General features: G+C 41.8%; 1 protein-coding gene across 1 annotated transcript; it reads right to left on the bottom strand.

Moving 5' to 3' along the window:
- Positions 1-16,683: 16,683 nt before the first annotated feature.
- On the bottom strand, positions 16,684-18,159 carry LOC139286154 (potassium voltage-gated channel subfamily A member 1-like). The gene has a single exon (XM_070906857.1). The coding sequence runs from the start codon at positions 18,157-18,159 to the stop codon at positions 16,684-16,686; it is 1,476 nt and encodes a 491-aa protein (XP_070762958.1).
- Positions 18,160-21,982: the final 3,823 nt, after the last annotated feature.

The following is a 21,982-nucleotide window of genomic DNA, read 5'->3' as shown; positions in this document are numbered from 1 at the left end:
TGGACACAGGGAGGAGCACAGTGGCTTCACTATTTCTACAGTTAGATATCTGAATCAGCCCCCCCTTTTTTGTCCTATTAATATAGAGGGACTGACAGACACATGAGTAAACCAATCCACAGTTAGTCCTGGTTAAGGCTGCAATTAAGATTATTTATATATGAGATATTTATGTATGTATTATGTAATTATTTTTGGATTCATCTGCAGGTTATTTTTTCTACTAATCATTTAGTCCAGGGCTTTGGGGGATGTAAATGGGGAGTATAATGTTGCCATGGACTCTGTGAGTTAGCTGTGGGCTACAAGTTGAGCCCCATTGTTTTAGCCTATATTTGTTTACATTGGCACCATTAAAAGTGTACCGAATTAGCTATTAGCAGATCCTGTTTGCAGTGTACCCGTGGATGTACGGACAAATATCATTGGATTACTTTGATACTGAAGAAAACTTAAAAACGTGATGATTCTTTGGCAAGTTCTGAGATATAAGGATCATCTTTTTTCTTTGATTTGATGTGAGTTCAAATCAAATGTACTGAGCAGTACGAATTTACTAAGTTATAAGCAGATATAAGGACCGTATTAAAGTGATAATTAATGTACAGTATTTGCCAACAATTACAACTTCTCAGATGAAGACACATTTTATATAACTACAACTGTGTTTTACTCTATTATAGTTGGTGCATAACAAGATAATATATGTTCATACACCACCCTCCACTGATTGGTGCCATTAATAAACGTACTGTCTGCTTACAGCTACATTATTGTGTGTAATAAACTATATTAACTGTTTATATACTGATTATAAATGTTAAATAGGGGGGCTTAAAGTAGTGTTAACCAAATTCAGTTATATAAAACAGAGAAAAGAAGCAAATCCTCATATTGGAGAAGAACCAGAGAATTTGGGCATTTCTTTTCACTGACATGATTTTTCAATTATCAAAATAGCTGACTATCATTTTTCTAGTCGATCGACTATATCGGTTAATTGTTAATAGTTTCAGCTCTAGTCCTGGTGTAACTGGACATGTGGGTGAAACAGAGCTGCCCCCTCTTGGTTTCAGGCTCCAGGTGCTGAGGAGGCACTCGCAGAGGAAGGTGAGTGTGTGAATAACGCAGGCCGGCAGCAGATTCAAGGGCTGTGACAATGAGTCAGCAGCAACACAGAGGGGGGGAAAGCTGTGCTGAGAGTGTTCCCGGACCAACACACACTCATGCAGACGCTGCTCTGAAACATAATGGAGGTATCATTGTGATGATGCATACCTGACATGTTCAAGAATAGCATCTGTTTATTTTCTACAACTACAGAAAATAAATCCTTTTTTTCTGCTCTAGTGGGAAAAGACTCACAGAATCTGCCTAAAAGCACGCCGGACTTAATTATTAAGTGCTCTGTGACGGACAGTGTTGCTTAAAACGAATGATTAGTTTATTGATTTGCTTGCTTTGCTGAAACTGCATATTCATGCTCATTATCATAAGGGGAAGAGAAGGACTGGGGAGTGAGGATGAATGATGAAGCAAAAGAGGTTAGAGGTAATTCATAGAGATGAATCACCTTTTAGTTGCATATTAAAAACAACGGGGTCAAATACTAGCAGTAAAACATCAGAATTGGGATTTTTACAGCATTGGGATGTCTATGTCAAATGTATGCTGAGAGTCTGCAAATAAATGTCTGCAGACAGCGTTAAACTGTGGTCAGGTGTTCAGGACAAGCAGAAAAATCCCTTATTTTTCACAGTCTTTTCCACAGAGCTGTCCTCTGCGGGGGGTTCACGCTGTTAAACTGCTGAAATCTCGCTTTCCTTGAGGACTGCGGCTATGAGGGCATGTGGAGAGGGCACAGTAGCTGCAGTGGCTGCGGTCTGTACTGAGAGGCATGGATGGATTATGAGACTAAGTACAATAACATAGGAGCAAGGCCCCAAGACTGAAATAGTTACAAAATGACTACAAACGATGCGTCTCTTTCAGTGACATTTTGCAGGTGAACCAGAACTCTCAGGTGCTGCTGTTGCACCTGAACTTCAGTATCGCCCAGCTACAGCAATACCGGCTCAATCGTCACAGTCTGTCATACCACCATCTGGTCGGAGATGTAGAACTTTAAAATGGAGAAGAGCAGGAGTTTTGTCCCTTCTGCCGTAGCAGCCCTGAACAAACTGCCCCGCCGACACTGTTGTGAGCTGGATGAATGTGTACATGAAGATCTTATGTATCTGTATGTTGCTGTGAAAACAAATCTCCCTCTGGCATAATAAAAATCCAAATCTAAATCTTATCTACAGACTACAGAGACTCCAAAGGCGGCCGTTAAAATGAATAAAAGGCAAACAAAACTATTCTGTGCTTGGAAACAAACTGTGCAACAGGAAAGGAACTTTGTTGTGCATCGTATGGAAGCTAGGTCAAAAAACAACTGTCCAGATGGAGCAAAGTCTGTAAATTATGCTCAACACAACATACAGAGCTACAGATTTATGAGATGCCTGAGACTGCCCACCACTCTGTACCTGTGTGTGTGAACGCATCGTAAGAGTCCACAGCGATGCTAGCAGCTCTGTGAGGCTGCACAAAGTCCCAGCGGTGCTTCGAGCTAAATGCTAACATCAGCATGCCAACATGCTCACAATGACAATGCTAACATGCTGACGGTAAACAGATATAATGCTTACCAGCTTAGTTTGGCGTGTTAGCATGCTAACATTTGCTAATTAGCACAAAACACAAAGTACAGATGAAACTGATGGCAATGTCATTCAAAATGTATTTTGCAGGTATAATAAACCTTTGTAATAAACCAAAGTATTGGACTAACTGAACCTTTGACCTGATGATGGTGCTAGATGAGAAGTTGAGGGAACACCAAATCATAACAATTTATCCTGAGGGGAACATGAATGTGTGCATTAAATTTGAGACATTTAACTTTAACAACCTCACACAACAACACATTTCAACCTCATGGTGGCTCTAGATTAAAAGTCAGGGGATCAACAAAAGTCAATAGGATTCATCCTCATGAACGTCTGTACAATTTCATGCCAATCCATCCAATATTCTTGAGATATTTAGGCTGGACTAAACTGTCTGAGATGTGCCCAGTAGGCCCTTTCAGTAATTCATCCATGCTGACATGTCACCAGAATCTGTTCAGATATTTTTCTTTATTTTACACAAACAGAAGGTTTTTAGGCATATCAGCAATCCAGTGCTTTAACTTCAAACCTTCATGTGTGCCACTGAGGAGGATAATCTGAACGTACATTTTGAGGTTGTGTGGTTTTCATATGACAACATTATGATGGTCGATGATATATATGAAATTTCCTGGCCCTGGTCTGGCTGCCTGCATGGGAAACCTGTAGGGACGGCTCTCAGCAGAAAGCACTCTCTCTATTTGTCAGCCTTTGACAGGCTCTCTCACCAGTGGAGCTGCCTGCACTGCAAAAAATTACCATTTTGACAAGTTATGTTGTCTCATATTGAGCTATTAAAACTAGAGCTGAAACGATTTGTCAATTAATTGATAAATTAATTAAAACAGAACTATTTGTTTGAGGTTTCAGCTTCAACAGTGTGAAGATTTGCTGTCTTCCTCTGTTTGATATCCTTGTAAATTGAATATCTTTCAGTTTTAGACTGTTGAAGACACTCCCCTCAGCTCTGGGACATTATGATGAACATTTTTCAGTTTTCTAAAGTTTTCTAAACCATTAAAAGATTTATCAATCATGAAAGTATGATAGTCAAGTTAGTTGTAGCCGTAATTAAAACTCTGAATCTTTGAAAGTAATGAAGTAAAGAAAAAGACACACCGTCACTTGATTTAAGTTAATTGACACTCAAATGCATTAAACTATTTCACTTTATCGACACATTGAGAACAAGATTGAATGACTGAATGAGGTGGATACTTTTTGCAGTGTGCACAACTCTCAACTGACCCACACAAGCCTTTACTGTAAATTCCACCAGCAGTCCAGTTAATGTGTCCTGGGCAGGAAAACTGACATGCTCCTCCATCATTGTACAATATGTAATGGCTCTGCTGCATGGGGTCTGTATGTAGTGTGTCCCCTCCTGTATGCGTCAGGGAAAAGACACATCCCATGCATGTTTTATTTACCTCCTTTTTCTCTAGAAGACACGACAGCTATTTAAGAGTCATCAATATTTAACTTGAACATCAAAATGCCACGATATGTCATCTAAGGTTAATATCTGCTTTCAAAGGCACTGTGCTGCAGAAGTTTAGCAAGTGATACCAAATCAATAGAGTATAGTACAGTAGTGTGTTGGAGGAGAGACCTTGCATGAGTGACGTTCAGGCTGTAGGTGGGTTAAATAAATGAGACTTGGATGGTCTATTAAGCTGGAGCCAGCAGTCGGTTAGCTTAGCTTCGCTTAAAGACTGGAAACAGGAGAAAACAGCTAGTCTGGCTTAGTCCAAAGATAACAAAATCCGACCAATACCTGTAAAACACTCAAATACAAATACATTGTAAATCATTTATTTAATCTGTACAAAAACTGTGGTAGTGGTTTTATGTGCCTTCTTGTTAATTAGTGTTAATTAGCTCTTTAGACAGAGCCAGGCTAGCTGTTACCCCCTGCTTCCAGTCTTTGTGCTAAGCTAAGCTACCCTGCTGCAGGCACTAGCTTAACATATAAACATTAAAGTGGTATAATCTTCTCATACAACTATTAGCAAGAAAACAAATTTCCCAAAATATTCAAGTATTCATTGAACTACTTTTCACAACAGTAACCCTGAAGGTATCACCTACTTGTGATGCGTAGTGCTTTTCCCTCCCCTTCCCGGTTTAGCCACACCTTTCAATCACCCTGATGCGCAACAACCAGGTGCGACTAATTGCCGGCTCCCTCATTAAATGTGAGTGCGAGCAACCTGCAGCAGGTTTGCCTCACTCCCCCGGCCTCATGATTGTCTGAAGGATTGATGTTCAATAAGGTATGGGTTTCTGTATGTATGTGTATGTATATATGCCACCCTATACTCTTTAATGACATGTACCTCTTGTACTGGGAACAGGAAAAAGATGTCGACCCCTGCCTGACCTAGATGCTGTATGTGCAAAGGAGGAGTTTGGGCAATTGCTGTTTTTGTCCCTTGTTAATTTTCTTTGGATATTCTCAGTTACCTGATTTTGTTTTCTTTGTTTCTTTAATATGAATTTGTGATCTGTGGTTTTCTTTAGTTTGCTTTCTGGATTTACTGATTTTTCCCCCTACATTTAAGTTAAGCAGGGGTTCTATGGTGCGAGGAGGTATTTGTTGTTTTCTTTTGTTTCTTTTCTATAGAGACCATTATCTGTGAGCTGTCTTTGTTGGGAATTTGTTGGTTTTGTTAGTTTCCAGTACAGGTTGGCTGTCTTGTGCTTACAGGCGGTGAGTCACTAGGTGGAGGGTTCCCCCCTCTCTGGTTTCTTTTGGTTGCATGTTATGTCAAATTCCTGTGCTTTTTTTTTTTAATACATGGTGTAAATACTTATTACAGTTGCATGATTAATTTGCTGTGTATTCTAACATGTCCTTTTTTTGTTGCTTTGCAGTGTGTGTGTGATTCTCTCCCCTCCTTGGTGGTGACTCCCCTTCCCCTCACTCCTGTAGGTTTCCCTGACACCCCTGCCTGTACTGGTAACGACTCTTAGTATGGTGGTATGTTTTAGAGGATTTTAAAATATCTTTTTTTGTAATAAACTGCCTTTTAACTGACTACACTTTTTTGACCTGATTATTAATGCCCCAACTAAATTCTGTCTAAATAAAGGACCATCAATTTTAAACTGGAAACTCATATCTCTGCTCTTATCTTATTACAAGAATCTGTAGAGTCAGTGATTATTCTCTGGGTGAAATTCCCAGGGTGGTGTTGTCACATACTGAACACCCTTCCCAGCATTACAGTGACCTAGCATGCGCAGACGATGCTCAGGTTGTGTGTATCTCAGCAGGGTCTTCGTGCTTCATGGTGATATCCTTTTGTGGTTTTGTTTTTGCCAGCCTCTTTGAGCGCTGTGCGGTGATGTAATTGAAGCGGGAAGGTCACAGCGCCGGTTTCGTTTATGTTAAGTTTTGAATTTTCTCCCCCAGACAAGCATGCTGACACTGCACACTGGGCAGGAAGAGCATGTAAACTGAGATCCACATCGCCTGATACCACAAGGACATATCCAGACGGGGAGCAACAATAATAGATTCTACCACGGCTGGAAGGATTGGATTGGAAAGAAAATGTCCATATTAACAAGTCATTGACTGTCAGTACTTAAATCTTATACTAACAAATTTAACATTAGGGTGAGATATTTTTGCTTTTTTTTAGTTATGCTAGTGGCGTAGCTCCAGAGATGGCAATGTGGGTCGATCGGTCCTCCTCTTTGGTCCAGACTAGAATATCTGAACAATTGTTAGATGCATTGCTGTGAAATTTTGTAGAGACATTCATGGTCCACAGAGGATGAATCCTGCTGATGTTTCCATTAGCGCCACAAGCATATTGACATTTGTGTTTTTAAGTGTCTGAACAACTATTGGATGGATTACCATGAAATGAATACATTCATGTCCCCCTCAGGATGAATTGTAAGAACTTGATTACTAGACCTTTAATCCAGCACCATCACCAGGTCAAAATTTCAATTTGTCCAGTACTTTGGTTTATGACCAAACACTCGCAAAATGAAGAACAATCCCATCAGCCTCTGCTGTACTTTGTGTTTAGTGCTAATTTCCAAAATGTTAGCCTGCTAACACACTAAACTAAGATGGTAATTAACATGGTGAACATTATGCCTGCAAACATCCGCATGTTAGCGTTGTCATTATGAGCATGCTGATGTTAGCACCATTGTGCACTAAGCTGCTAGCATGGCTGTAGACTGAGTCTTGTTCCAGCACTGTTTCTTTTCATTGATGGGTGGATGAACAGATGGTCTTATCAGTTTATAGATTGATTGTTTTATGGGCACATGGGGGGATGGTGGACAAACAGACATATTGATGCTTGTTTATAGTCAATGAACTCCGTCATACATTATTCCTAGTGTGATGGTAGACACTACACTGCATGATGTGAGTCTGTCTACGTCAATTGAAATTGGATAAAGTGATAAAAAGATCAGTGGGTAATTCATGATGAACCTTATTCCTTCTGATCACTGGATTGTATCGTCTCTTTATCAGTACAGTGATGTAGGGTTGTCAGTGGCCTGAGGTAAAGAGGTACATTTAACTGGCCTGAGTTTTCACAGAGACCATTTGTGGACTTCCACAAGGACGAGGAAATTATGGACATGCCCTTAATTATTAAACAAGTGTGTCAGCAGCCCGGCCTGATGGAGGTAATGCAAAGAGGAAGTGGCCCAGAGAGAGGGCCTCGGGGATCGGGGGGGATAAGAGAGGCTGGTGGGCTTGGACCTGGGGGTGGGGTGGTGTTAGGCCCAAGGGCTTTAGCTCAAGCATGGGAGATCCAATAATGCTGTCAAAGCTATTTTGCACATTGTTAACATTCAGAAGCTTCTGTAGATGAGGCTGTTAGAGGTGGACTACTGTGCACAGGCATCTCAGTGCTTTGGTTTTACACAGCGATAAAGCTAACACCAGAGGACGCTTGTGATTTGATATAGAGTAATCATATGATACTGTGCAGGCACAGCTGATTGGACCACAATGAAAAGGCCCTTGAGAAACTTTTTGGATGACGTCAACAGGAATGGCATGGCATTTTTGTACAAGGGATATGGGATGAGTGTCTGTCTTCAAAGAAATCGATCGGGGAATATCAAGTGAGCCAGAGGCCTGACTCAGGCAAATAGGCTATCCCTTGTGCGTGTGTGTGTGTGTGTGTGTGTGTGTGAGAAACAGAAAGACAGAGGCTGTGAGGGGATGAGCACATGCAGCCACAGGACATTTGCATGCAGGCATGGCTGTAAGCACTCATTCCTCTGTAAGAACACATTCTCCTAACAGCTGACGGGCCGCTTTTCATTCAAGAAGATGTGTTCAGGCAGTTGTAAGATAGAGCATAAGGGAGGAGGAGGAGGAGGAGGAGGAGGAAGGGTACGTTAAGCTCGATGGAGGCCTATTGCACCACTGACCGACAGCACCTCAATTAGTCCAACAAGCTGATCAGGGATTACCAAGACAGTGGCTTAAACCACAGTTTCAATTACATGCTTCTCATTTGCATGTGGAGGCTGACACCTGGGTGCATGTGTTGACCTGAAACGTCTAATAAACATCCACCAGTAAGTACGTAGAATCACCTTTCTAAAGGATTAGCCTGGTGATATTCTGTATTTTACTTATTGTCAACAAATCCATGAAAAGACCAAAAGACCAAAACGCCAAAAGCGTATATATCCCGTCCCTCTGTGTCGTAGAGCACCATTCTTGTTTTAGGACATTATTCAGCCTTTTATGAAAATGAAATTATATGTTTTTGACTCATATAATGATTTACATTTTCAGTAAGAACCAATGGGCGAGCAGCTGGAGAAGTCAGAAAGCATTGAGAGAAGGTGTTAGGGAGGAAACTGGAGTTGAAAAGCTGTGTTTTTATTGACCCAAAAAATGCAAAGACATTATTAACCAAGATGTTAATAATTAGGCCTATAAAAGAGGTTAACACCCCATAACTTGTACTCAATATGACAACAACTAAACAAGGTGTTGAACAATCACAGCCACAATGACACACAAGGGAACATATATAGTGGCTTAGCCAAACTAATTAACACACAAGGGGTAAACAAGATGGACACCAACTACAACTAAATACAAAGCAAAATTAATGAAACCCAAACCCCCCCCCCCCCCCCCCCCCAAAGAAACAAACAATCTAATATAACAGATTACAAATCAAACAAACTGTGATATTAATTGTTTAAGTTGTTGTTGACTGCAAATGAAATTACCTCGTGTAGGTATTAAAACTACCTGGTGAGAGAGTGTGAATTGGGATCTTATTACCATGTGTGGCCATCATAGATGGACAAACACATTTTTGGTCTATTCGTGGAATTTGGTGACAATAAGAGATATATTGAACATCAGCAACCTTACCCTTTAAACCTCACAGACCCGCTGGTGGGGCAGTCAGTACAAACTAACGCTCTGCAGCCGAATATTGTTCAAACCCAAAGAACTTTACTTCAAATTCTAGAGGAGAGCCTAAAGTTTCCAGAGATACCAACTATGTCAGGCTGACCACCATGTGTAAATATCACAGAGCTTCAATGAAGAGTTGGAACAAGCTAATACAGAATAATCTGTACATATGATAGTATCAGAAAGAATGGCATGATTTTACCTTAAATAACCTCAAAGTTTCTTGAGGGGAAATAAAAAATCACAGTTTTTCATATGTAATTGCAATATATAACAAAACTGGATGTCAAAGCTGCATCAACACGTCTTTGTTTGTTTTTTTGTGTTTTTGGCCACTTATGGACAGCAGAACAAGCTGTAAACAAAACACTGACATATTATCACCTTACAAGTTGTTACAGTAAACATATCATTTGGTTAACAAACAGTTGCCTGTTTACAGCAGTTACGGAGCAATATTAGCAGTCAGTTGTAGTCGTGTTTCAGTCCAGTATTCACTCTCTTCTAGCTCTGTTTTGGTCTCCACTAACTCCTGAGGGAGGTGTCTGGCTCTTTAGCCACTGTGCTCACCAGCTAGTCACTACCTGTGTCTGTTTGGTGCTGGGTTGGCAGCATACAGTGGGTTTATATCCTGCTGCTGCTGGCCATGGGGTTGATGAGAGTGGTGAGACTGAACCAAAACAGTAAAGTTTAAAACACAACAATGAGCTGAAAGATGCAGAAATGCCTCTTATAGCTAAGGGGGGTAGGGTGTTAATTCTCTGTGGGTTTGTTACTGTAAGCAACACATAGTCATTTATTCCCATTGCTAATATGAAGATATTGATTAGTGCAGCTTTAAAATAAGAAAACATCCTCACTGTTAATGGTCATGGAGGACATGGAAGAGGTATGAACATGTAGAGGCTTTTATCTGGTTGGATCTTTGAATACGTATGTGTTCGCATTTAGATAAGTAACAACAACAGAGAGAAAATTAACAGAAGCAGGTGTGATATCCTCTGTTTTTACTGAGCTCCTCTTCTGTATGATGCTCTGTGCTATTACAGTCCAGTGGAGCTTCACAGCACTCAGGAGAGGGAGAAAGAGGGAGAGAGACAAAGACAGACAGAGAGAGAGAGTATGTGTGTGCAAGAAGAGTGGGACCGGCGCCAGCTCACCCCACCCTTACTGCTGCTGCCTGCAGAGTGAGGAGTGCTGCATTTCCTGAGGGCAATGCAGAGGACAAGGAAGAAGAAGCTCACTTCTGATAAGGTCACCATACAGAAAAACAGAGCTGAGCTGCAGACACAGAGGGCCTGCGGCGGACAGAGAAACTGAGAGGGACAGAGACACAGAGACAGAAAGAGAGAGGGATGGACAGATAGAGAGACAGAGACAGATGAGCTGCAGCATTCATGTCCAATGTTCTTCACAAATGTTCAGCTTCACGCCATCAGACGACAGAAGTGGGAATGAATCATCTTCACACCCCAAAAATTACGCCCATGTATTTCAGTTTCATCTCTTGATTTGTCCTGTGACTATGATTGGATGCGTTTGTTTGTTGGCTGTTTTAGGGTTAACTGCCCTCGACAGCTGCACATATTTAATATGAAAAGACCTCCTCATTATGGGGTTTTATCTGACATGTTGTCAAAATCACACTCATAGGAACAAGATGTTTTTGAGTATACTTAAAAAGGTCATATTCTAAGTAAATGGATGGCAAAAGCTTAACTTAACACAGTATTTCAAATCTACTTTTTGATAACTGATTCATTTTTCAAGCAGGATTCTGTTGTACCAGCTTTTCAAATGTGAGGATTCACAGCTTTTCTTTGTCTTATGTGATACTACACTGAATATCTTTAGGTTTTAGACAAAGCAAGCAGTTTGAAGACGCCACCTTGGGCTTTAGGAAATCGTGATGAGCATTTTTCACTATTTCCTGACATTTCATAGATCGTTAATGAAAATAATTGCTAGTTGCAGCCCAAAAGAGCTCATAATTCCACACTCAGCAAATGAGCAACTCCTCAGAGTCACACTCGGGTGGTTTTAAGCATGTGTCTGTGTGGATACAGGAGGAAGCAGGGAGAGGAGGGGAGCTCTTCAGGCCCCTGAGGTGTGTAAGAACTCGCAGGGAATGACAGAAGTAAGCGGGCCTCCCCTGGGACCGGAGGATTAGCGTGGAACCATTACCTTAGCCCTGTGAATCACTGCTAATGGCTTCAGTGAGAGGGTACTGTAGTACAGAGATAGGACACTTTTAGATTGAGACCTCGAGTTTTGTAACAACGCACACTGCAGCATATTTCTCCTGTTAGCGCAGTGCAGAAGAGCTGTGACAACTTTGTGTACAAGACGGTTTTATTTATGTAGCTTTTTGTGCAGGTCCACATTGCAGATATACACCCCCATCCCGAGCCAAAATGAGCATACACCAGCAGATCCTTAAAAATTTATTGAAGTTGATGTAAGATGAAATCATAAGTGATATAAGAAAAAGAAAAACAAATAACCCTTGCATAGATCACAGACCATGCCTTTGTCATCGTGTGACAAACTGAACACATTGTAGCATAATCCTTGGTAAACACAACATGACAATGACGGCTGGATTGGGTAACACAATCAGAGTTTGGTTTGCTTGTGGATGAAAAGAAGAGCAGAAGAGTTCAACAGTCCTTTTTGCGCTTTGCTCCAAAACTTTCCTACCAGCGGTTAAATATGCATTCTTGACATAAAAGACAAACTCACAGCCATCACACTCCTAACACAAACAAGATCTTCTCATCAATAATCACCCTTGGCGAGTGAGGTACATCCCACACATTTGATCCCGTTCAGTGCCTCCTCAGCAGGCAGAAAGCAGTCCAATATCAAGACCTTTAGCAAACAAGAATGCCTTAAAAACCAATGTGGTACAGAGGAGGGTGTGTGGCACAGGCCCTGCTTAGACATGATGGGCATGTTTCCCACAACACAGTATCACTACAGTCTAGACTGAGATAACAATGGGCAAAATGTCACTTGAAAGAGCGTTTCAGTCCTAGAATAGAGATAAGGTTTGAGAAACTAGCCCTTAATGTCCTTCCCCACATTCAGAACGGAGCCTAGCAAGCACAACCTGAAAATCACGCGCAGACGCTGAGTGCGGCTCGGATACCCAACGCCGTCTTAGTGATGAGGTCAGCGCTAAGGTGCTTTTAAGAAATCCAGCAGAGGACACGTTTCACGACAACTTCTGAACAGGGCCTTACAGGAAGCCTTGGTGCAGATGAAAGCAAGGGTTTCTTTTTTTTTTTTTAAATGATGCAACTGTATTATAGTTGATCCACAGTTTGAAAGGCAAAACGCATGCAGTCTTCCATCGACCATGCAGTTTTAGTAGGTTTCTGTAGAGATACATTATAGCAGTAGGTTCAGCAGTGGAGATTGGGAAAATGTGAACATGGTGTTTGAATGAATCCTGTTTTTTTTTTTTCTTGAAACCAAAAACCATATGTTGTTGGGTTTGTTTTTTTATAATAGTACACTTGTTGTCCATATCATTTAGTGTATAGCAATTGATCATAATACAGTAGTTTCATTATCATGGCTTGCCAGAGGAACACATTGTCTTTGATATTCCAGTATATGGCATGTTCTTCCTAAATCAGTCATATTACAGTGCCACCAAAAACAAAAAAGGAAAACAAAAACACACATTAAAATAGTTTTTCATACGTAATTGCAGTATATAGTGGTTACTTTTCTCTATCTTATTGTAGCTAAATTGCATTTTGTTCTCATGACATTTCATGTTTTTTCTTATAGTTTAATTAGGTTCATGTCATTTTGTAGATCTTCTCGCTCGTGTTTGTTTGCAGAAGCATAACATCTAACAGTAAGCTAAACAAATGAATATGTAAAACATTTTTAGGCACCTTCTCTGACTTTCTCTCACACAGCTGATCAGTCCGGCGAACTGATGATAGATCTTCTCTAAGTGCATTATGGGCTGTTCCTTTGGGACTGTGTTATAGGTTCGACCAAACCCTTCAGCAGCCTTTGTTCCTGACTGCAAAACAACTCCAGTCCGACCTGGGTGGTTAATGGGGACTGCCGCTATTACAAAGCCTATATTTGGATTTTTCACGGGTTTCTCTCAATAAAATTCCAGCCTCTACATTTGACCCCACTGACCTTACAAAATCACAGAACAGAGGGTAAGAGGTTGGTACATAAACAGCCCTGTTGTGAGTTATCTGTCAAGTGATCGCAGTTTCTCTGACATTCAAAATAGATTTGTTTTCCTATTTTTTACAAAAAGCATCTAAGAAACAGGCGACCTGTTATTCTATTGCTGTTAAGAATGCATGTTTCTGTGGGTAACCGAATGCATAGCACCATCCATACATGCCCTCACAGCAAGAGTAGCAGCTAACGTGTCGCTGCTAACGTGAGGGGTATCATTTGTATTTTCTTCACCTCACTTTCAGTTTCCTGCAGGACATGTTACACACATCAAGCATCAGTCGTACGAGAAGCTCGTGACCAAAGCGAACAATTTCCTGATAGCTGCATTTATGAGACTACTATAATTATCTTGTATCACTCTATATATAGTAATATAATGTATGGTATTGGGTATTATTGGTGTCCTTCTGCACGAGAGACCCTATACAAATTGAAGATCCCTGACACAAATGTGTATCTTTTTAGCTCTCATGATAAGCTACTGACATCTAGCAAGGCTCTTGAATTTTTACCTCGCCTGAGGCAGACACTCTTCAGCAGTACAGTACAAAGATCAGGTCCAAATAAAATGACAAACAGTGCCCCAAACTAACCAACCAGCCACCAATAACAAAACAGGAGCAAGGATTATAGGATGGAAAAAGTCTCAACAACAAAAAGTCAAAACAATTAACAAAGGCTTGCTTCAGCTGATGCTTCAGATAACGTGTGATGGAACAAGACAACAATGGTAGTCCTGTACTAGCACCACAAAGGATAGCCATTGCACAACAGAAATAACTATGACATTCAAGTAGCACTGCAGTGGAGCTTGTTTTTTGCAGGACCTTGTCAGGAGTGTGCTAAATAAAAAAAGAGCGTACAGTACAGTACAAAATCTTACTATCGTTTGGGTGAACTCATCTCAATACTGAGTGTAGATTGATGTACAGTAGCTGGAGATTTTCAAGTAGTCATTACAGTTTGTCCAAATCTATCTGCAGTTAGCCTGTCTGGAACAATATGCTGAGAAGCAATGCACTACTTATGAGCAAGCACTGTGAAAAAGAAAAAAAACAAAGTCTCACAAGCAAAATAATGATTCAAGCAACACAACGAAATGACTGTGCAAAAAGACGGGCTGCACCTTGCTGTGCGTCATAATGCCCACGGATTGCAGGATTACAGATTCAAATACTATAACGAACGTCTCCACCGTCTTATACACGTGTGTGTTGGAACACATTCAGGAGCGTTTCTGTGACACAACAGTAACTTTAGGTACCATTGTTTCAATGAAACTAACATATAAAACAGTCAACTTCATCCTGTTAGGAGAGTCAAGCAATCTCTGCACACTCTCTACAAATGAATGTTCTGATTGTGCGTAGCTTTAAGTGGGAAAAAAAGGAGCGGGATTGTGGTACACTATTTGCCCTAAGTGCTTGTGTAAAGGCTATGCTGTGGGACTCTCACATTCAATGTTGCATGACTGCAGTTTACACTTAAGGTTCCATTTTGCATTATGGTATAGGAAGCCCTGCATTGAAGCTTGCAGCTCTGCAGCAAGTTTGCAATGACCTCACTGAGGTAGAGACCCTGAAAGGATGCGTGGTGCACGAACAAAAACAACAGACATAAATAAAACATGTTTAAAACCTATGGATATTCCCTTTTGAATTGGAGTGGTAAACATGCAGAGTACAATACATCGCTGCTTAAGGGCATAATTAAGTGCGTGACAGCATGAAAACTGGGTTGTGCATAACAGCCATGGATCATCTTTTTTTTTTGTTTTTAGTTTTTTGACCACAGTCACCTGCTGTTTCAACCTTGCTCATCTGGCGTCATTAACATCAAAACCAACAGTGTATCAACACTAGAACAGAAGGTAAACCCGCTCTGCTCAACCTCACAAATCCCCTTGTACACAGAGGCACTTTCACTGGTCCTGTTGGTGAAAGGGATAAAGGCACTAGCAACTAATGTCAGAATAATTCTGTTATATGAAGTGAAATTTGGTATTGATCCTTTTTTTTAGTGGATTCCAAACCAATATGTACTCAAATTTGACGTGTAAATGGAAGCATGACTAATGAAATGTTAACTTTTGTTGTTCAAAGAAGGTCCATGCACTGCACTATTGACGTAATACTGTAATTGGTGCTTATTATGATTATATGCATTTTTGATAATATTTATTCAGTTTCTTTGACTACTTTTAAATTAGAAACTCTGCATCCTCAAGGTGGGTTTGGATATATTTGATCGCAATTCAGAAACATCCAGAATTTGATTTCCTTAGTTTCCCTGACAATAGGGCACTGCAGAGTGCCTGAATTGCAACAAGCTGTATACTCATGTCATGCATTAAATATACCAGGATACAAAAGTACCTTAGTCAATAGACCATAATGCAGGTTACTTTTTTCATGCTATGATCTCATTTATGTACTGTTCCCTTAAGATTTAACATTCAATTTCTATACTTCTAAATGATTTGCATTTCAAATTAAAAACTCATCCAGTGCACTCCAGTATGAAAACAGATGAGAACGGGAGATGGAGGCAGGTATCCAAAAGAACATCCTTTCCATTATGTGAGATATGTCTCATGCATGCCGATATCAAAATGGAAAGTCTCTAATCATGCTCGTGTGAAGCTCACTTTATCATTGTGCTGTGTTGCATCTAAAGGGCATGGCATTGAATCACTTGGTGATATCACAATTACAGCATCTGCTGGAAAACAGCAGCATTGCGGATGTCCGTGAAGCGTGTAGATCACCATCTCTTTACATCCAAACAAGAGAGATCAGTCTTCCTCCTATAAGGTGCTTTGCTGTATAGTAGATCCTTTGTAGGTAGAGAGGAGAGAGGATGAGGGAGGGAGGGCGGGGGTCACCTAACTTCTTGGCGCTAACCACTTGGCTGCAGATGCTTGCATGTCTCTGCAGACTTTTCTGGTGCATTGTGCAACTTGCTGAAATGTTATCTGTACTCCATGCATAAGATTTTAATTATCACGCCGTCATCTGATAAGACAGAGTGTGCTCTGCGTCCTCCAGGGAGCCGTGTATATGCGTAATAATCGATGTTTTCTTTTTGATGTACCTATATATTTGTAGGATCAGAAGAATTAATTATTCTATCTACCTGTCATATACTCTAAGAGCTTTGTTTTTTCTGTTTCCTTTCTATATAGCTGAGCATAGTTGTAGGCCTATTGCCGTAGAGCGCTTTGGGGAGGTAAATGAAGCATTCCTAACTGATGGTCTACTCCACATATGACAGTCCCATAGAGATCCCAAAGTTCCTAACTAGTGTCTAAACATCTGTAAGCAGCTTGCTTTTATTTACACAGTTTTGGTTGGCTATAGTGCAATTGCCAGTTCTGAGGTTAGCCTCCCTAAAGTTGTCGATGCTATTGTTTATGTCTCCATCAATCTCCATGTACTCTGACTTGCTGACGGTGGATGAACTACGGCGGCTGGAGTTGGTTTCAGAGGGGATGTTGGGATTGCTGACGTTGAGCAGCTGGGCCTGCTCTTCTCCCTCGGTCTCCCTGTGGTAGAAGTAGTTGAAGTTGGACACAATGACAGGCACTGGGAGCGCAATTGTCAACACTCCGGCGATGGCGCACAGAGACCCTACAATCTTGCCTCCTATAGTGACCGGGACCATGTCCCCATAACCCACAGTTGTCATAGACACAACAGCCCACCAAAATGCATCTGGGATGCTGCCAAAGTAGGATCCTTGCTCCTCTGCCTCAGCAAAGTAGACAGCGCTGGAGAACAAGATGACTCCAATGAACAGGAAGAAGATCAGCAATCCGAGCTCTCGCATGCTGGCTTTGAGGGTCTGCCCCAAAATCTGCAGTCCTTTGGAGTGTCGTGACAGCTTGAAGATCCTGAACACCCTGACCAGACGGATCACCCTGAGTATGGCCAGAGATGTTGCCTGCTCCCCCACACTCTCTTTCTCTGGGTCTTCAGCCAGCTCAGTGCCGAGTGTAATGAAGTAGGGGATGATAGCCACTATGTCGATCATGTTCATCATGTTCTTGAAGAAGGCCGGTTTGCTTGGGCACGCCAGAAAGCGTACTATCAACTCAAAGGAGAACCAGATTATACAGAGTGTCTCAATGACAAAGAAGGGGTCAGTGAGGATATTTGGCTTGTAATACATAGTAGTGTTCCCAACTCTCACTATTCGACCCGCTGGGTCCTCTTTCAGCTGTGGTAAAGTCTCTAAACAAAATATGACTATTGAAATCAGGATTACCATCACAGACACTATGGCAATCCCTCTCGCAGTGCCTGAGCTTTCTGGGTGCTCAAAGAGGAGCCAAATCTGACGCTGGAACTCCTTCTCAGGTAAAGGACGCTCTTCCTCCCTGATGAAACCCTCATCCTCACGAAACTTCTCCATCGCGTCCACTCCCAGCTCATAAAATTTGATTTCTTCTGAGAACATATCCAAAGGGACATTCACTGGTCTTCTCAGCCGACCCCCAGACTGGTAGTAATAGAGGATGGCATCAAAGCTGGGGCGGTTTCTGTCGAAGAAGTACTCGTTTCTCAGAGGGTCAAAGTACCGCATCCGCTTTTTGGGGTTGCCCAGCAACGTTTCTGGAAACTGGGAGAGAGTTTTCAACTGTGTCTCAAACCGGAGACCAGCTATGTTGATGACCACCCTCTCGCAGCACTCGTGGTCATTGTGGTCTGGGTGGTAGGTGTCCTGAGGGTGGCCAGGGACAGCCGAGGTCTCGTCCATGTTATCTCCTGCTACCACGGTCATTTTGGGAGGAGGAGGAGGAGGAGGAGGAGGAGGAGGAGGAGTTGTGTTGGGATGTCGGTTAGTCTGACTGAGCAGGCATTCAGGTTCGGGGGAAATTTTCCACTCCTCAGCTTCCCACACCCCTTAAATTGTGGGAGACGTCCCCAGATACGAGGGGGCTGGTTGGCTGCTTTGCCTCAGTGCGGCTCCACTGCGGTTCTCGCTGACTTGACCATTGCTGCTCTCCAGTGCATCTGCTGCTGTTGTTACTGCTGCCTCTGTCACCCAGAGAGAGAGGGAGGGAGAGAGAGAGAGAGAGAGAGAGGGAGGGAGGGAGGGAGGGAGGGAGAGGGAGAGAGAGAGAGAGAGAGAGAGAGAGGAAATAATGGGATCAAACAGCCGAGATATTTGCTGGCTCAGCATTTTCTGCAGTTTATTTATTTATTTACTTCTCTCAGCCTGCAATTAGTGCAGTTATCCAGTAGTAAAGGTAAAAAATATTACCCCAAGGAGAAGTTTCTATGACATTTCTATAATATAGGTATTTACAGTCTCTCTGTCGTACTCCAGTAGTGAGTATATGATGATCTTCTTGTACTACCTGGTCTTTTCTACATTCTCTTAAAAGGTGTTTGCTAAAAATGTTATTTTTGAACAGATGTTTACTGTAGTTTAACTTAACTAAAAATAAATACCATGGTTCTTTGTCTTAAAGGTGCATGGCAGTGATCTATCCTATGCCAGCCTGAATTATGACGCATAACATTTGATATTATACCAAATTATGTTTCTACATGCCTACACAGGCCTACTGCGGGGCAAAAGATCCAAAACTGCATCTGCGAAATAGCAAAACAACACAGTAGTTGTGTATTACCTTTAAATAAACAGCAGCTGTCGAAAAAAAGAATCTAAGCGAAGTCTATTGTATAAGTCAGCAGTTTCGAGGCTTACCGTGGGTTGGTTGATCTTGAAAGGTCTTGAATGCGTCTTATCCTCGAGTAAAATCATCCAACGGCAGGGCACCAGTGGGTGTCATGTGGCAACTTTACATTGCACCTACCCAAAAAAAAAGAGAGCCTAGAGCCTTACTGTGCTCATCGCCATCCCAGCTGTGTCCGCCACAAAGCGCCCTCAAAAAGGTGTAAACGTCTTTAGACGGTGAGATAAAACAAGTCAGGTGAGTCTAATGAGGAAAGCCTGAGAAAAGACAGAAAGGCAAAGCTGCAGCGGCGGTAGCTGCTGTGGTGTGAACAGCTTACAGTGTACCGCAGGAGAAAATCTTGCACTGCAATTCAGGGGGGGAGATACAGTAAGGGGCAATAAGCGAGCCCTTGACATTTCCAGACATCACTGCATCAGCAGGAATCTGCTGCTTTTTAGCGAGGAGACAAGATGACGAGCAGAGTGGGTCTCAGCGCCGCTCGGAGAGCAGAATAAAAAATTCAAAATGGATAGCTGAGAGAGACAGTCAAGTGCAGCAGCGAGGTCCAAATGTTTTCTCCACAATGTCAAGCAAGTTTTGTTGTGCATTTTACATGCAAGTGCCGGGGAGGCGAGGGAAAAGAGAGGAGAGGGGAGGGAGGGCAGCAGGAGGAGGAGGAGGAGGAGGAGGAGTTGGAGGGTTTCGACGCAATGCAGACCGGCTCTACTAAAGCACGCCGCCAGAAGTTCTCCATACACCACAAAAACAAGAGCGCTTGTGTGCCAGCACTGGCGCAATCAGACTGCAAGCAAGGACAGCTGGTAACAAAACCTCTGAATTCACATTGGGCAACATTTGAGACACTCCATATTTTAGAAAACAGCCCATCATCAGTTGGTGAGAGATTAAATCACCTTTTCATTCTGTCACGCCAGGATTTAAGGATTACACGGGCGTCATGGTTCCACACGCTCCGTGTCTGAGTCTATATGTGAGACCAAACCGGGTTTTGTCATTTTCATCATTTACTAGTGAGCGGTGAGGAAGATAAAACATCGTTAACAATGTGTTTGCAGCCCTCACAGCTATGAAACATCACTTCAGGGGGGAGCTTGCATCCAGGATGTGCACGCCTCACACCCGATATCTGATACTTCACGACACTGACTAAGTTATAATATCTGCTCAGTCTCCACTCATCGCTACATACGGCTCCACAAGCCGAGCAGGTTTGAGGCAAATGCAGGAAATGTGGCATAACGCTCTGCAGAGGACGATCAGTTTCAGCACCACGGACAGCGCAGATGATTGATTCTCCTCATAGAAACCCCAAAAAGAAACACCAGAACATACTTATTTAGTATCATAACAAATAAGCAAATAATACATTTGTCCACTGCTGGCTTTGAGGGCCTGGATGTATATGAATGTTTTTTTCAGCACAGTGTGGTGAAGTGTGTCTTCTGACTTTCTAAAGACTCACATTCAACACAAAATCAGGTCATCAGACGCCTGTCTAATTTGTTAAAATGTGCCTCCAGCCAAATAAACCCCCTTCATTTGTCACTATGACATTTTATTAAGTTAATTGGTTTTGTGGCGAGACAACCCAATGTCTGGTTCTGAGCCTTTTCTCCATCATTCAGCACCAAAAGTGATAACGTGTTTTGAAGTAATTAATGGGCATGGATGGGAAATCTTTGCCTTCTTTGAGACTGATCTGTATTACACTGAGAGTGGAAAATAAAGAGAGGTGTATATTTCTGATTCATAATTTATTTATAAAAAAAAAAAGGATTAAGTTAAGTTCACATACATGTTTAAGTTAGAAAAATAAATATTTTATTACATTTAAAATTCACAATGAATCCGTGTCATGCAGACGTTGCATCGTAATGTTCTGGGCTATGTTGTTGTCTACAGCGAGCCGCAATGCAATCTGAATGTTTGTAACAACACAGAGGTAAGTTGCGATTCCAACTTTGCACAATAAGCTGCACAAGAAAAGGGGAAATTCAGAATTACAAAAAACGCAGTATACACAAGGCATTTTATACAAATAAAGCGTGGTCATTCATGAAGCCCACACAAAAGAATGTTGTTCTTTCTACTGATGATACACACAATGTACATTAAGTCAGACTGAACCCTTTCAAGCGTTCACGCCGTGAGGTCTCTGTGGGCTACAACACTGGCAATGCACGAATATCCGTGAGAAAATGATCCAACATGTTGGAGAAGAAGAGAATCCCACACTTTTGTATTTTGTTGCGAGGGAGAAACACGCTTCACTTAATCGTCTGAGTCCTGCAAGTAAGCAGAAAACAAAACTCACTATGTAAACATGAGGAGGTAAGAGAAAGCAGTCAGGCCTCCGGTGAGCTTAGTTAACCATCACATGCATCCGGATGCACACTGAGTCAGAGAGCATGATCCCAGGGGCTTACGCCTGAATCAGTCAAGGCCAGTTGCAACAGTGCAGAGATACTCAAGCTGAAGGATTCATTCAGCACAGAGCAGAGGCTGCAGGAGTATTAATCATCCACAGGGCGGCGCTCAGAGCTCACTTGTTCTGACTACTCCGATCACATTCATGTGGAAGCATGTTACAAGCTCCAAAGAAAAATGAAGTCAGAGATGTTTTCTCCTGTCTCTCATAGTGAGGACTACACATTTGAGATTTTTTATTTTTTTTAGAAAAGAATCTCATAATAATGGAAAAACTGCCCTGTGATTACGCCATTTATCTTCTAATCACGGAATACTGATCTCGTTATTATGAAAAACATGTAAACCCTTGTACCCTGAGGGATAGAGCCTCTGTTAGGCCAACAGTCTTCCAGTGCACACGGAGGCAAACACGCTAGAAAGAAAGAAGAGCAGCGACGAGGGTTACACCTGAAAATGTTCAGCAAAATA

Source organism: Enoplosus armatus, chromosome 6 (assembly GCF_043641665.1).
Source record: "Enoplosus armatus isolate fEnoArm2 chromosome 6, fEnoArm2.hap1, whole genome shotgun sequence".
NCBI lineage: Eukaryota > Metazoa > Chordata > Actinopteri > Centrarchiformes > Enoplosidae > Enoplosus > Enoplosus armatus.
The sequence above is the reverse complement of the archived record's forward strand: the minus strand, read 5'-3'. Positions and strand labels throughout refer to the sequence as shown.

What these genes read in the sequence shown, in the direction of transcription:
- LOC139286154 (XM_070906857.1), bottom strand. Translation starts at nt 18,159, where the DNA reads ATGACCGTGGTAGCAGGAGATAACATGGACGAGACCTCGGCTGTCCCT.